This window comes from Oryzias melastigma, linkage group LG1 (genome assembly GCF_002922805.2).
Source record: "Oryzias melastigma strain HK-1 linkage group LG1, ASM292280v2, whole genome shotgun sequence".
Lineage (NCBI taxonomy): Eukaryota > Metazoa > Chordata > Actinopteri > Beloniformes > Adrianichthyidae > Oryzias > Oryzias melastigma.
The window spans coordinates 5,461,260-5,475,529 of record NC_050512.1 but is presented as its reverse complement, the minus strand read 5'-3'; the positions used below and the strand labels follow the sequence as shown (position 1 = coordinate 5,475,529).

The following is a 14,270-nucleotide window of genomic DNA, read 5'->3' as shown; positions in this document are numbered from 1 at the left end:
GGGAGGGGGTGGGCATGGAGCCGAGAAGCAACGGCTTCTGAGAAAGAAATGGGAGGTTGGTGATGGGACAGAGATTAATGAGTCTTTTGGGGCGACTGCACCAGGCTTTTTGAGTAAGGGAGTCACAACAGCAGTTTTGAGAGATACTGGGACAATTCCAGTAGTGCACAAAAAGGCAGTTAAAAAAAGCAGATGCTTGGCAGGGGATCTAGTTGCCATATTGAAGATTTAGACCAGGAGTGTCAAATTCAATCGCACAAGGTGCCATAATCCAAAACACACCTTAGATCGCAAGCCGGACAGGATAAACATTTATTGAATACACTGAAGCTACATTATTGAAACTTTAAAAACGTAACTTTTTAACATAATGATGGGCTAGATATGTAGCATTGCTTGCAATAATGCTAGTGTGAATGCTGTACGCTGAATTTGGCTGCTGAAGATGCTAGTGCAGAAAGCTGAAGATGCTGAAATTGATAGCTAAAAACTCTGAAGATGATAGTCAGCTAAAATATTATCTAAATGCCAAATAAGCTTAAAAAACTAAAATGAATAAATAAATAAATAAAATAAATAAATAAATTAGGCTAGCCAAAACAGCTAGCATGTAGGTGAAAAAATAGCTCTTCAAAATAGCCTAAAAAACTGAAAAAAAAGACCTAAATTAACCTAAACAGCTAGCGTGTAAGTACTGGCCTAACTCTAAAACAGCCTAAAAGCTTAAAAAAAAGCCTAACTAGCTCCAAAAAACAAAATTTTAGTAAGTGCCAAAATAGTCAAAAATCTAGCAGAATCTCTATTTTTAAAACTTTAAAAACCACAACTATTTAACAAAATTCTGAGTATTGAAAAGGCAGGAATATTATTCCAGAATAAATTAACTTAAACCTTAAATAACTTTTAGTATTTAACTCTCCATAAAAATATATTTTGTCAAATTTATGGTAGTTACAAACAAACGTAAGATAACATCACACCATTAATAACAATAAAATAAAATGATCTTGTGGGCCGGATATAATAACCCGGATGTGCCTTTACTTTGACATTTGTGATTTAGACCTTTTTTTAATGAATCGGAATTTTCTGAAACAACAGGGGACTAAATACGAAGAGTGACACAGAATTAATCAGTTTTGGAGTAAAAAAAGAATTAATGAGCATCAATTCCAAGGTTTAAAAATATCAATACCCATACATTACCAATTCTGATATCAAGCAGTCTATTAAGTATTGATTACTAATTAAGACATTGGAAAACAAAAGTGCACGTGTGTCATTTCTTGGTACGTCACTTTGGTATTTTCTGATGAAACATCCCTACCCCACAGAATAGTAAACTGCTCCATCAGTCATGTGACCAGAGGAGCCGTTGGTTGTGCGTGTTACTTGAGCAACAACATGGCTTGAGTTGGTGATATTTATAGAGTGGTTTAATATTTTGATTTGGTTAAAAATAATGTGCTTGAGAAAAGAAAAAAAAAAACTTAAATAGGAATAACCAGTAACTGGTATCGATATATTTCATGCTAAATGTAATCACTCTAACAGTGAATTCTAATCGTGTGTTATTCCCTGTCATCAATGAGGTTCAAGAATCGTTTGCTGATGAACGTTTTGAATTTTTGTTGTGATACAAGCAAATGGGGTGTTGCAAAAATGAATATGTCACAAATGTCCAGGAAATGAGTCGTGAGGTTTTTTTGATATTTCTCAATACAGAAAATACAGTTTGGAAATTTCTTTTGCTTAAATAATTCAGGAGTGGGAACAGTTTTTGACTCATGGGCCGCAAAGAATTCTATAACTTGACAAATGGGCTGAACCACAAGCAGATACTTGAAATGTTTTGGTAAGCAACCTCATATGAGAAAGAAAAAAGCATGACATCTGGACAAAAACATGCTTTTTTATTTAAAAACTGTGGTCTTTATTCAACCAATTGTACCAATTGGTTGATGTCCTTTAGGGAAAAACACACACTGAGAAAAACACTGTGTTGAAATGGTCGTAAAATGACTAACTCGGAAAGCACACATGGATGTGAGAAAAACAACTAATCTATACAAAATCAATTTCTGAACCTAAACACAAGTCAGTTTATTTGGGGAGGCACCAGAGTTACAGAGAAAATAAAATATGCATATGTATTATCAATATCATCTATTACATCGTGGCGGGCCAGGTTAAATGGGTCACATATGGCCCCTGTGTCGCAGTTAGCCCACCCCTGGCTTAAATTACTAGGACCAGAGTAGCAGGTTGTCTTTCTGTGCAGAGGAAACTTTTAGCTATGAGCTGTTTTAGAGTGGAGGTTAACCAAGAAGAGGAGCAGCTGAGAGCGACTGACCAAGTTTTACGTGAAACCGTTCAATCATGAGACTATAAAGATTTCTGTTTCAGTTAAAAACCAAATGGGCTACACTCTGATTGTACCATTTTCTCATTTCTAACTGGCAATGGGCACGCAAAGAGCATGAATGAATGAATGAATGAATGATGCCTTTATTACTCCCACAGAGGGGAAATTCATTGTTTTTCAGTACAACCCAGAACAAGACAAACAGAGAGGTTCACACAGACAGTTGAATAGCGCCCCTTATTAGCTTGGTAGTAGAAGGCCACGGGGGGAGGGGGGGTGGCCAAAAAAGGTCATATCTCAACATTGGGTACAATGTTTAAATACAATCAAAGGAATACACCATAACACAGAAGCACAATAGATTCGAAGACGCAAGCACCTTCCCCTTGAACAGTACTAACAGGCTCTCTGCATAGTGCACAGGATTCAGGGTGCTTACACTCACATGTTGCTTAAGTGTTCCCTACAACATGACGCCCGCAGCATGCCCATAGAAAAAAGTCTGCATGGACATTTTTTATGGACTCAACTGGTTGTTTATGAATTAACTTTTCTTTCTCTTTTTTTAAGTAGCCATAAATAAAGTTGAAAGACAATTGTAAAATATCTAAACAAAATTATCTAAATCCACAAGAATAGAAAAAAAAATTAAAGCAAAGTCATTATTTTTAGTATTGTTTCTTTTCATTAGATACTTTTGGAGTTATAAAAAAACCCACAAAACTAGGACTGAACCATTGCTACAAAAGAAAGCTTAGAGAATTGCAAGTAATCTATTATTCATAGAATTACAGATTTTAAAATATTTTAAATAAACAGAAGTACGCCTCATCTCTGTATTCTGTTTAAATTTAAAAATACTCAGAATGATTTTAGAGGCACAAAGTCCAGAGTTTCTAGAAACACAGAAAGTAAAGTGGAATCGATGATATTGGTCTGCATTCATTTTATTATTAGTAGTAATATGAAGTAGGATTAGTATGTTTAAAAGGTGAGATTAATAAACAAACGCTTCTACCTACATATTTTTATTTAATATAAATGTCACGGTTCCCCTTACCCTCACCTTTTATTACTTTGATGTCTTTACTGGAAAATATAACAACAAATAGTAGATAGAAACTACAAAGTTTAGACTTCTTAAGGATAACTCTTTGATTCCAGTCTAGTGCAGTAGAGACGTTTGTGGTTTGTAAAGCCCAAACTCTTAAATTAAGTTGCTTAAAATGTCTGTTTTTCTAAAATCAATCCAAAAAAGGAACAAAAAAGAAAACACACAATTTGTTGCTTTTTCTTGTCACAATGACTCTACAGCAGGGGTGGGCAAACTTTTAGGCCCCATCCGAATACTTCTCCCTCTCCCTTAGCCCTCCCCCTTGATTTGGAATGGCTGTTGAAGTCAAAGTCGTGTCCGGAATTATTATTTTTTAAGTTTCACACTCCAAACAGAGGGGTCCAAAGTCCGTTATCGCGAGAGTAAACCGCGTTGTGCGAAGAAGCGCTTTTCTTCCCTTTGGTGCGCTCTGAACCGCAGATGTTTACATTTAAATGTAAGTAATGACTTTATGTTGTAGCACGACCTTTCTAAAGTTATAAAAACGCTGTTGTCATGGATATTCAACCGCTGGAAGCTCTGCGTTAATACTAGCAGACTGGCGATGTTGATGACGTCATTGAACGGAAGTCACGTCTGAAATATTAGACACTATTTTTTTCATCACCCTCCGTTTGGAGCAAGCACGGAGGGATAAAGGAAGGGAGAGGGCTAAGGGAGAGGGAGAAGGGGAGTATTCGGATCGGGCCTTAGACTTATAGACCACAAAGGGCTCTAGAATTTGACAGAAGGATCAGAGGTAAATGTGTGGAATGTGTTTGTAATCCACCTCATAAAAGAAAGAAACAACATGGAAATTGGATGAAAACTCTGCTTTCATTTGATTGAAAATTACAGAAAGATTTTTAGTTTGCATTTCAAAATGTGTGACTTTTGCTCTCTTTTTAGAACTAATTGCACTGATGGGTACCTGTCCGACTTAAAAAAACACAAGCAAATGTTAGAAAACACAAAATCTTTCAATACTACATGAACACATAATAATTTTTTCCACCTGTCCTAGGCACAGGTTTTTTTTATTTATTACGTACCAGATAGGACACACCAAAATGATAAGATAATTAAAACATAATTTACAATATATACATGTATCTATAAATCCATCTATATACCGATGTGTGTGTGTTTATATGTATATATATAAATATGCTAAAAGGGCTGTTTGCCTATCCCTACTTTAGAGTCACTCAAAAATTCTTCACATGTGCTAAATGACTGCAACTTTTTGAGTCAAATTCAAGGTTTGTCACATTTCCAGTTAGAGGCGTATGTTATTCGTGATGGTTTTCTAAATATTAATTATTGTAATTTACATCCAACCTCCAAAATGAATAGGGGCTGGAAAACCAACACCGTTGTCGTTATTTACAACCTTACATCACCTTTTGAGACTAATATCACATAATAACTGTGTCAACATCGAGACAAATCAGAATTAAAGCATAATGGCATACTTATTTAAGGATTTCCTTCTAACCTGACGTCATATTTTAGAGTGTACATATGGCCGTGTGGATTGTCCCACTTTCTCTGCTCTCATTCTTGACCACCTACCCATCGAGGAAAGGGGAGGATAATGCCTTTTGCACCTGTCCAGATTTGTTAATGGAATTTTTTTTTTTTTTTATAATTTAGATATGACTTTCTCTTGAAGGCCCCTGGGGTCCTATGGATTATAGTGTCTGATGAAACAATAGGATGAGGCGTCATGTTACAGAGATGTCAGAACTGCATGTTCTTTATCTCTGTAGCCACGAGTTTAGAGCACAACTGTTGCTGCCCAGAGTCCGTCACTACGGTCCATCAACTAACCCACTTTTAAATCTGTCTGGAAATCTGCTCTTGTTTTTAAACCAATGTCCTAATTCCATTTTGTTCAATTAAACACAAACCATTCCCTATACATTTATATATGCATATATACTAAATGTGTTGAAGATCTAAATAAAGCAGAGAAACAGCTTGTTAGAGTTGATACAGCTCTAAGCAGAGAAACAGCTTCTTAGAGTTGATACAGCTCTAAACCGTATCTTGTTCCTGAAAGTTCAGCCCTTTCCTCTGCAGCATAAGCACACATTTATGTAAGCTCTAATCTCGCTTTACATCGCAATCAATCTCTTGTGTTTCTTTATGACATTTGGCAATCCATCTCTTATTTAAGCCCTCTATTTCTGTAGCTTCTCATTATTCGGTCCATCTGTTACTGAGAGTATGGATTACTAATCTGGAAAATGAGTGAATTCTTAACAGTTGTTTTGCGGTTTTTGACAAAGTGACTGAACTATCGTTCTGCAACAAAGAAACAACATCATCTATTCAAAACCCAACAGTTCCTAGTTTTTCATGCATTCATCCCCTAATCTGTTTGCCTATCGGTGCTTAAATTTGAGGAAGGCAGGGCAGTCTCAGATCAATCCATTTATTTACAGATTTGTTATTTATGTTCTTATTACAGTTTTGACAATTAGATCTAAGACTAATAAGTAAACTTATTTACTATTTACTATTGGCAAGAGTCTGGCGATATGGTATGTATCGCGATACACGTGTCATGATATGATGTGTAAGAGACAATATTTCACTTTTTTTAGATTATGAATTAATAAAAAATATCTGAATATTTATACACTTTTCACATAAATACAGTTGTAAAATAGCTTTTTTTTATTACATTTTTTAATCATCAGAACTTTGTCTCATTTTCACAACTAAATATCTTTCAACATAGCATGTGTCTCAAGTAATGTTTCATATGTTTGGTTGAGAAACACACTGAACTACATTTTTGCTCTAACATGATTAATTAAACATGGTCTTTGCAGTATTTTATTTTGATACAGGTATCACTAAGCAAAGTATTGCAATATTTCAATGAAATGACATTTTCAGACACACCTAAAATTTACATGTATTTCTCGTTATTTATTTATTTGTTTTAATTTACAATTCTCCTTTTTATGTTGTTTATTGCTGTATCTTTGGGTATTTAATATCTAGGTTTTTCTTGTTTTCCTTATTGCTTAGTTAACATTAATTTTGATATTGAGCATGAAAATGTGTTTGGCTTTATGTAATCTATCAAATTGACCATCTGTTGAACTGCAATCAGAAGCGTTCAAATGTGTAACAAAATCAAAAGTCTGGACTTCTTCTAAAATGTAACAGATATTTCTTACAGATCGCATGTGAAGTTTTTGTTGTATTTGTTTTATCAGTTCATTTTTTTAAATATTTTGCCTATTTGGGGGTTAGAAATTTTTTTCTCTAAATGCTTTGGTGAGATTGTTGCTCTAATGTAGAAAAACAAATTTTTCTAAACATTAATCTCAGAATACACAACTACAAAGGAACTGAACTGGAGAATTTTTGTTTGCATACTTATTTCTATTTTTTGCTGAGAAGGTAAAAAATGGTCAAAAATAAAATTTGATCAAAAGTAATAATGAAAGTGGAAAAAATTTCCAGTCTTTAGTAACACTGAATTTTCAAAAAATAACTGTTCTTCAAAACTGAAATTCCCTTTTTTTAGGCTAATAGTTTAACCTAAAGGACACATGGGGAGCTAAGACAAGAATGGATGGACATGGGTCACCTTTGTTTAACTTTTGACATTTTCATTTTATTGCATCATCTTATCAGACCAAAAGACCAAACCCCATCTTTAGGCTATTGCGTGATTCTTTAGCTTTTAGACTATTCCTGTTCTCCAAAGTGGTACAGTTTTGGCCTCCTTGCTTCTTTTATATGTTTTTCTGGCATAATAACAGGCTTCCTTAGTAGATTCGAGCTGTGAAGTCAACTGTGTCTATCTTTATCTCTTTGTTTAACTACAAGGACTTGTTGATCCGCTAACAGCCTGATTAGATTCCAGCAACATCTGTCATTTTGTATTGTAAATCATCTTCTAAACTATCTATTAGCCAACAACATCTATATTCTTTATATATATATATATATATATATATATATATATATATATAGTACACATAGTTGCGTACAAAATGTATTATGTGAGTTACAAATCAATAATTAGGCACACACAAACATGCAGATACAAGTTACAAATCAAATATCACACAAATGAGATGGAACTATTTTCTCTCCATATTATAGCTCCTGTGTTTTTAATAGTATCAGACTAGGAGTGGGATTAGCCAGTTTGAGTGTGGGTCAAAAAGTCTGGAAAGTGTTTTAAAGAGGTTTAATTGTACGAGAAGCTTTAATCAAGAAAACAGTCCTTTTGACATACTTTTTGCACAGACATTTGACATGTTTACTGCAGTGACCTACCTGTCCGAAGACAGACTTAACAATTGGGCGCAGCTTTCTTTTTTCTCCTTCTTGCAGCCACATGTCTTCAGGGTCTCCAACGGGAGAGGAAAGGCTTAAAGTCTTGGCTTTAGGCTTTGGTGGCCTCTTAATACTAGCTGAACTCCATCGCCTGAAGGATTCAATCTTCTTCTTGATTGAACCCTGGAAGATGCAAAACAGGGAGGTCACACTGGAAATACCAGGAAGTTGGGTAATATTCATGTGTGGATGAGTGTAGGAAATCTGTGAATCACTGAGGTCTTTACAGTGCTGAAGAGTTGCAAAGACAGTCAAATCATGATGTACAATCTATATATATGTATAGAGACATAGATAGACAATACATTGACAAAAGGAAAATTACTCAAAAAAATTACAGTCAATCCAAGTCATGGTTCGTCTGGACGAATAAAATGAAGCAAAACCAAAAAGGGAAGTGTGTGGAGAAGTTGTCATGACAGTGGCAGCATTAATCATGTTTAACCCATATTTTGGCATCCTCATCCACTGACCTTTTTCATTAATTTTCCCTCTGGCACATCCACAGACTCTACTCTTTTCATCTCAGTCATGGTAACGGTCCAGCTGGAGCGCACAGAGATGTCGTCTTTCTCTCTGTGTCTCACTCTTGTTCCCGCCTGCTTATTTGTCTGTCGAGCAACTGACATCCGTTCATAATCTGAGGCATATCTCTGAGTGCTATCGCTCCTCCTTCTCTCATCCCTCTCTCCATCCTTACAGCCCATCTGCACTTGACAATTAAGTGGTCGTCTGGCCACCTCTTTCCTCAGTTTTAGTACTGGTGTTGTATTTTTCACTTATCAAGAATATTTATAATTTAAAGGTGTTAAGTGTTTTTTAAGTATTACATGATTTCTTTATTTTCCAAGCAGAAAATACAGACTGAGGACACATTTGATCAAAGTGTGTCGGTGACAGTTCACCAGTCTGTCATAAGCCTGACTCTATTCCTCTTCATGTATGTGCCATTTGCCATAATCCTGTATTAATTTTTTTCTGTTGCTCTTGGATGTCATCTGCTCTGTTGCTAATGTTGGCTTGTCCCCAATCCTCTGCACTTGATGCTACACTCCACTTTTTTATTATATGTTGCATAGAATGTATGCATAAATATATGGCTTCCAACATTATAAACCCCCATGTGAGACATTGAAGTAGAAAGAAATAAAGTAGCACACTAACAACATGGAGAAAATTTGCTGATTATTGTCACAAGAAAAGCAAATAAAATAATGTAGTGTAAAATAGATTGTTGTTTTCCTGAAATCTTCTTCCAGTTTTTCTGTTTTTAACAATGCTAACAGTGTAGAATTCAGAAGAACTTCTGCAGTGGTAGTTGTTTATTTTTTTATATCATTTCAAACTTTATCTCACTATTTTTAATGTTTTAATTGAATTTTGAACAAAGAAGAGAGAGGATAAAACTTTATTTAAAACAACCCAGAATTAACATTTAAAAGAAAACATCCATTAAACATTGTACATTTATCTGAAGCCTTCATCAACTTCACTTTTTCAGAACAAATATCCACATCTACTTTGAGAACTGGAAACATCTTCGTAATGTCTTGTGCCCTGGAGGGAATTAGGCAGTTTAAATGCTCTGAGGGCGTATGTTTCAGTTTTATTTTGTACCAACCAAAAACAGTGAAAGCCTCACAAAAAATAAAGAATAGAACAAAATCAAACTCAGTTGATCTTACAAAGTGGAAATTACCCTGTTACTATAGCTCTGTTTAAAACAGCTAAAGAATATAACAGTAAAATTACACTTAAAAAATAAAAGCAATAATTATTGTCTTTGACGCATTGCAGAGTGTAACAGCCGACATGAGGAAGGATCTATGAAAGTGCTCCTTCCTGCAGTGAGAAGTTAAACTTTGTGACTGAAGGAGCTCCTCAGTGCAGCCACAGTCTCATGCAGAGGAGGAGGAGGATTGTTCATGATGGACTCCAGTTTTCGGAACATCTACTACTTACAGTTGCACACTCTATGGGACATCCCAGAATGGGACCAGATCTCTGAACCAGTTTGTCCATCCTCTTCCTGTTCCTGTCAGAGCATCCACATATGTTCTGGGTTTCTAAAAACTCAATGAACGAGAGAGAAGCAGAGAGCAGTTGGCAACAAGTCAAGATGGACGATGCCAAATTAACTGTAGGAGCTCTAAATAACCACAGCTGAGCAGAAGCGCCGGTCGACCGTCATGAAAAAAATGCGTGTCTGGTGTGAACTGAAGGTGTAGCGGATACTGCACGCACTAAGCTTTGCAGTGCTTCTTCATGCGTATGAACCCGGCGTTACTTTAGGGTAGGAAGAGTTCACAAAAAAACTCACATTTCATAAATAATTTGTTTTTTTTAGTGTGCCAAAGGTAATATTTGATCATACATATAGATATAGTTTACTCTGAAAGACTTCAGAAAAGCATGCAATAGAGGCCCAGAGGGCAGTTCCTCCCCTTTCAGGGAAAGAAAGCTTTTGGAAAAGCCTTTACAACTATTTAGTTTCACAAAGCCCAGCTTGAAGATTTTACTTGGCAAACTTAGACTTAAAGTAAAATACAGAAGAAGCGGAAAATCAACCAAAAACCTACAAAAGTTAAAATGCACTAATACTTATCAATGTATTTGTTTAGAAATGTTTTTCTTGGCAACAAATGGTAAAATGTCTTTTTAACTGATTATTCATTTTTTGTAACGTTTTGTTATCTATTTATTTTTTTTATTTTTTACTTAATTCTGGCAACAACAGAAAAAAGTTATAAAGTTGTTGCAAAATAATAATAAAAAAAAAACTAGTTTTCAAGGAAAAACAACTGTTTTAGAGGGAAAAGAGCTTGCAAAATTAAGTTTGAAAATGTCTACATTTTTAAAGCTGTAAATTACTCTTCTAATATCTGCTCAAGAATGATAAAAATTTAGTTTTCCAAATGTTTTTTTCTTGTTTGTATTATTTTCTATCAGGAAAAAAAATGTTTTTGTTACTTATCTGTTTACACATCTAATTTAATAAATTCCAAATAGCCATTGTATGATATTTGAAGAAAATGCCTAAATGAAGACTGGAAATGTGTAATTGTCACAGGGTGGATTTTAATTTACTTATGTATTTTATTTGGGTTTTAATTGACTTTTATCTTGCTTTTATTTGGTTTTATGTATTTTAGACTGGGTTTGGACTGCGTGCTCCTTGGACCAGGTTGTTGGCGTGGACCATTTGTGCCTGGACGCTTTTTATTGACTCTTCTCCTTTCTTTTTTAATCTTTTTATATATTCATTTTTTAAAAACCCTGTGGACAAAATAAACTTGCATTCCCCAGAATTGGTTGAACCTGGTTGTCCTGACTCCTGCACGGCATCCGATCTCTCTTTCAAAGAGTAGGAACCTACGACTCGTGACATAATCACAAAGAAAATTCCCATTTAAGGGACAATGAATCATCTTTGTTTGACTCCTCACTTTAGCACACGCTTCAGCATGAAGACTCACTGTACTTGTGGTTTAATGCATTACAACAGAAGTGCAGGAAGTTCCAGCCCAAAGAAAGCCTTCGAAAGTGCTTTCTGGGAGGAACTGAGAGATGTTAAAGTGAAACAAAAAGAGAAGTTTTACTTTTAGACACTCCCAGATGAAAGAAAAGGATAAAAAGCAGCAGGAAGGAGTTTAGCTCAGACTTGATGTCAGCTTAGATTGCCACAAGATCTGGGATCCGTTTGTTCAGCAAAACAGGCAAGTGCAACTCTTACATCTCTCATTGTCAAGTGTCTGTATATGCATATATTTATATATATATATACCTTCTTGGTGATTTCATCACTTGATATTGCAATTTATAAAGAACTTTTTTGTACTTAATTCATATCAAAATGCAAACAACCGTCTGTGAAGATACATTGGAACACATACATTTTGAAGTGGAGTGAGCTTTCACTTTATTGAGACAGATTTGTAAATACCAGCATGATCTTAAAAACAGTTACTGCAAATCATCTACTGGCTGAAAATTGCAGTGTATTTGACATTTTCTGGGATCACTTCAACATTATAGTTTTGGATGACTTGGAAGTTGTTTCTGCAATACAACGTTTGACGTTTATTTGTCTCCTCTTTAAATATATATTTAAAGTTTCATTAATTGTTTTACTGGAGAGGTGACTCAGCTTGTGTTGAAACTTTGAAAGGAATGCATAATGCACACTCAGTTTCTGAAACCGAAAATTCAGAGTTTTACTGAATTTGGAGTTCACAAACTCAGAGCTCCAACAAAACCTGCTTCTTAAAACGGGCCCCTGCTTGTTTCTTTGGTATCATGCTAATTAGCACAACCGCACCTATGTGACTCTACCTTTATTTAGTGATTTTTCCATGTTGTATTCACACAGTAGACATAAAATCGTGCAAAAACAGAAAATTCAGTCAGGAAAAATGGCATTCATTTTGCTGCGGAAACCCCAAAAAATGTTTTACAAACTGTTTTTACAACATCGACAAAAAGTTTTGGGTATGATTTTATAAAAACAACATAAATAAAATGTTCAAACAAACCAATCAACATGTTTTTGAGTGAAAATACAAACAAATCCAGGGTAAAGTCACAGATTGCTTTTGGCCACATATATTTCTGTTGATAGAAGAAGAAGCAGCCTTAGGATTCACTTTTGTTGCCCGCTTCCAAAAGATCACTTTTGTCCAAAAACTACAAAAAAATGCCTCATTTTCTCTTACGCTGATCCCACAGCTGCTTGGCAGAACGCCTGAGCACGATTAATAAATATCAACTAAATAATTATGTTTTATAAATCACGCACATTAATGTGGCTGCCTTCACAGCCCTAATATATATGTATTAAAAAAGAGGAGAAAGTCAAATAACCTGAGCAATCAAAGACACTCAAAAGCACAGATGTTCTAGTAAATGAAAGTAACTCTGGGAGTTTCCCCCCCTTTTTTGTGCCTAGTCACACTGCCATCTCTCTGGCCACAGATTGTTGTTGAAATCACACCGGATGTTCTCCTACAATGCCATGAGGACGGAAACAGCATACGTGCTGAAACCAACCATTCTAGTGCTTTCATGAAGAGCACTCCTCTGCTACGAGGGACGGCGTGGACGGTAGCATTCAGAATTTTAGGATTTCTAACGCCTGGTTCACACTGGACATGGAAGCACCGCTAGTATAGTATTGTATGTAATAGTTATATTGTCCCCACACCGGTGTAGCATGCTTACCAATGACATTTTTACATCTTTGTACACATTGAACTCAGCCTTGTCCCAAAACACCAGGGTGTGTGAGTGCTTCTTTATTATTCCAGATCTAGTTTCACCTGAAATTCAATCACAGCAATTACAAAAATCAACTAATGTTGTAGGATATTTGAGTTAGCAACAGTAATAGTAACAATAGTAGTTTTTCATCCATTGCTTGGTGTTTATGATACATTTCTCACCGGTCTGAATGAGGCCAAAGGTGGCATTTTTAAACTTCTGGTTTCTGAAAATCTATTTTCAAAATAAAATGCTACTAGAATGACTTTCGCTTAAAAAAGTGTAAAGATATCATCCCTAGTAATAAGGTTAAGTCTTTCAGCTGCTGCATAAAGTTTCCCTTTATTCATGATCCTCAACGTTTCTTTATGCTGCTCCATTAGAACAACTCTGGTCTCCTTGAAAATCTTTGGGATTTTCCTTAATGATCCCGTAGAACTACCTTGGGTCTTGTATTCAGTCTTGTCATGACATGAAATTGTCTTTAACAGCCTCACCTTAGGGGCAGTTTGGCTGTTTCTCACCCGCCTCCCAAATCTTTCTGTCTCAGTTCATGTCTGGTCTCAACCTGCGTGTGACATTATGTATCCTCAGCACTTGTGTGGTAGAACTGGTTGCAGAGCACCTGATTATAATCCTATAAAATCTCTGATTTCATTCAAGTTTATCAATAAGAATTGATGTTTGATTGAAAAAGTTAGATTGAAGGGTAATGCCTATGCTCTCTGACATCTATTTGTAAACAGGACTCAATGTTCCACACTTTCCATCAGAGGTGGGGACTCGAGTCACATGACTTGGACTCGAGTCAGACTCGAGTCATGAATTTGACGACTTTAGACTCGACTTGGACTTTCCTACCTCTGACTCGTGACTTGACTTGGACTTTGATATACATAACTTGTGACTTGACTCGGACTTTAGCCCTCTGACTCGGAAAGACTTGCCATTTTCCCCCCAAATCCACGGATTATAAAGTATAAAGTATAAAGAGAGAAAGCCGCACGCACTGCGGTCTCTCTATCTCTTATTTACATCCGTCTGCGGTGTCGGCCCAACATCCAATCAAATTAGAGCCACGTTTGATTAATGTGACCGTCCAACCAATCAAATTGCAGAAAAACATAGTCCCGCCTCCCCTTTAAAAGCACGAGTTCCTGTTTGCCGGTGTTTTTACTTCTAGCA

General features: G+C 35.7%; 2 protein-coding genes across 2 annotated transcripts in view; one reads left to right on the top strand and one right to left on the bottom strand.

Moving 5' to 3' along the window:
- cabp2a (calcium binding protein 2a) overlaps positions 1-8,512 on the bottom strand; it is a 24,568-nt gene extending 16,056 nt beyond the window's left edge. Inside the window, exons 1-2 of the mRNA XM_024290825.2 lie at positions 8,303-8,512; positions 7,770-7,952 (exon numbers count right to left, since the gene is read on the bottom strand). Coding sequence (XP_024146593.2) covers positions 7,770-7,952; positions 8,303-8,458 — 339 coding nt within the window. The 5' untranslated portion in view covers positions 8,459-8,512. The remainder of the gene's footprint in view (positions 1-7,769; positions 7,953-8,302) is intronic.
- Positions 8,513-12,979: 4,467 nt separating this feature from the next.
- Positions 12,980-14,270, top strand: part of LOC112157802 (von Willebrand factor A domain-containing protein 7) — a 43,777-nt gene continuing 42,486 nt past the window's right edge. The window contains exon 1 of the mRNA XM_024290817.2: positions 12,980-13,001. The gene's annotated coding sequence lies outside the window, so the exon portion shown is untranslated. The remainder of the gene's footprint in view (positions 13,002-14,270) is intronic.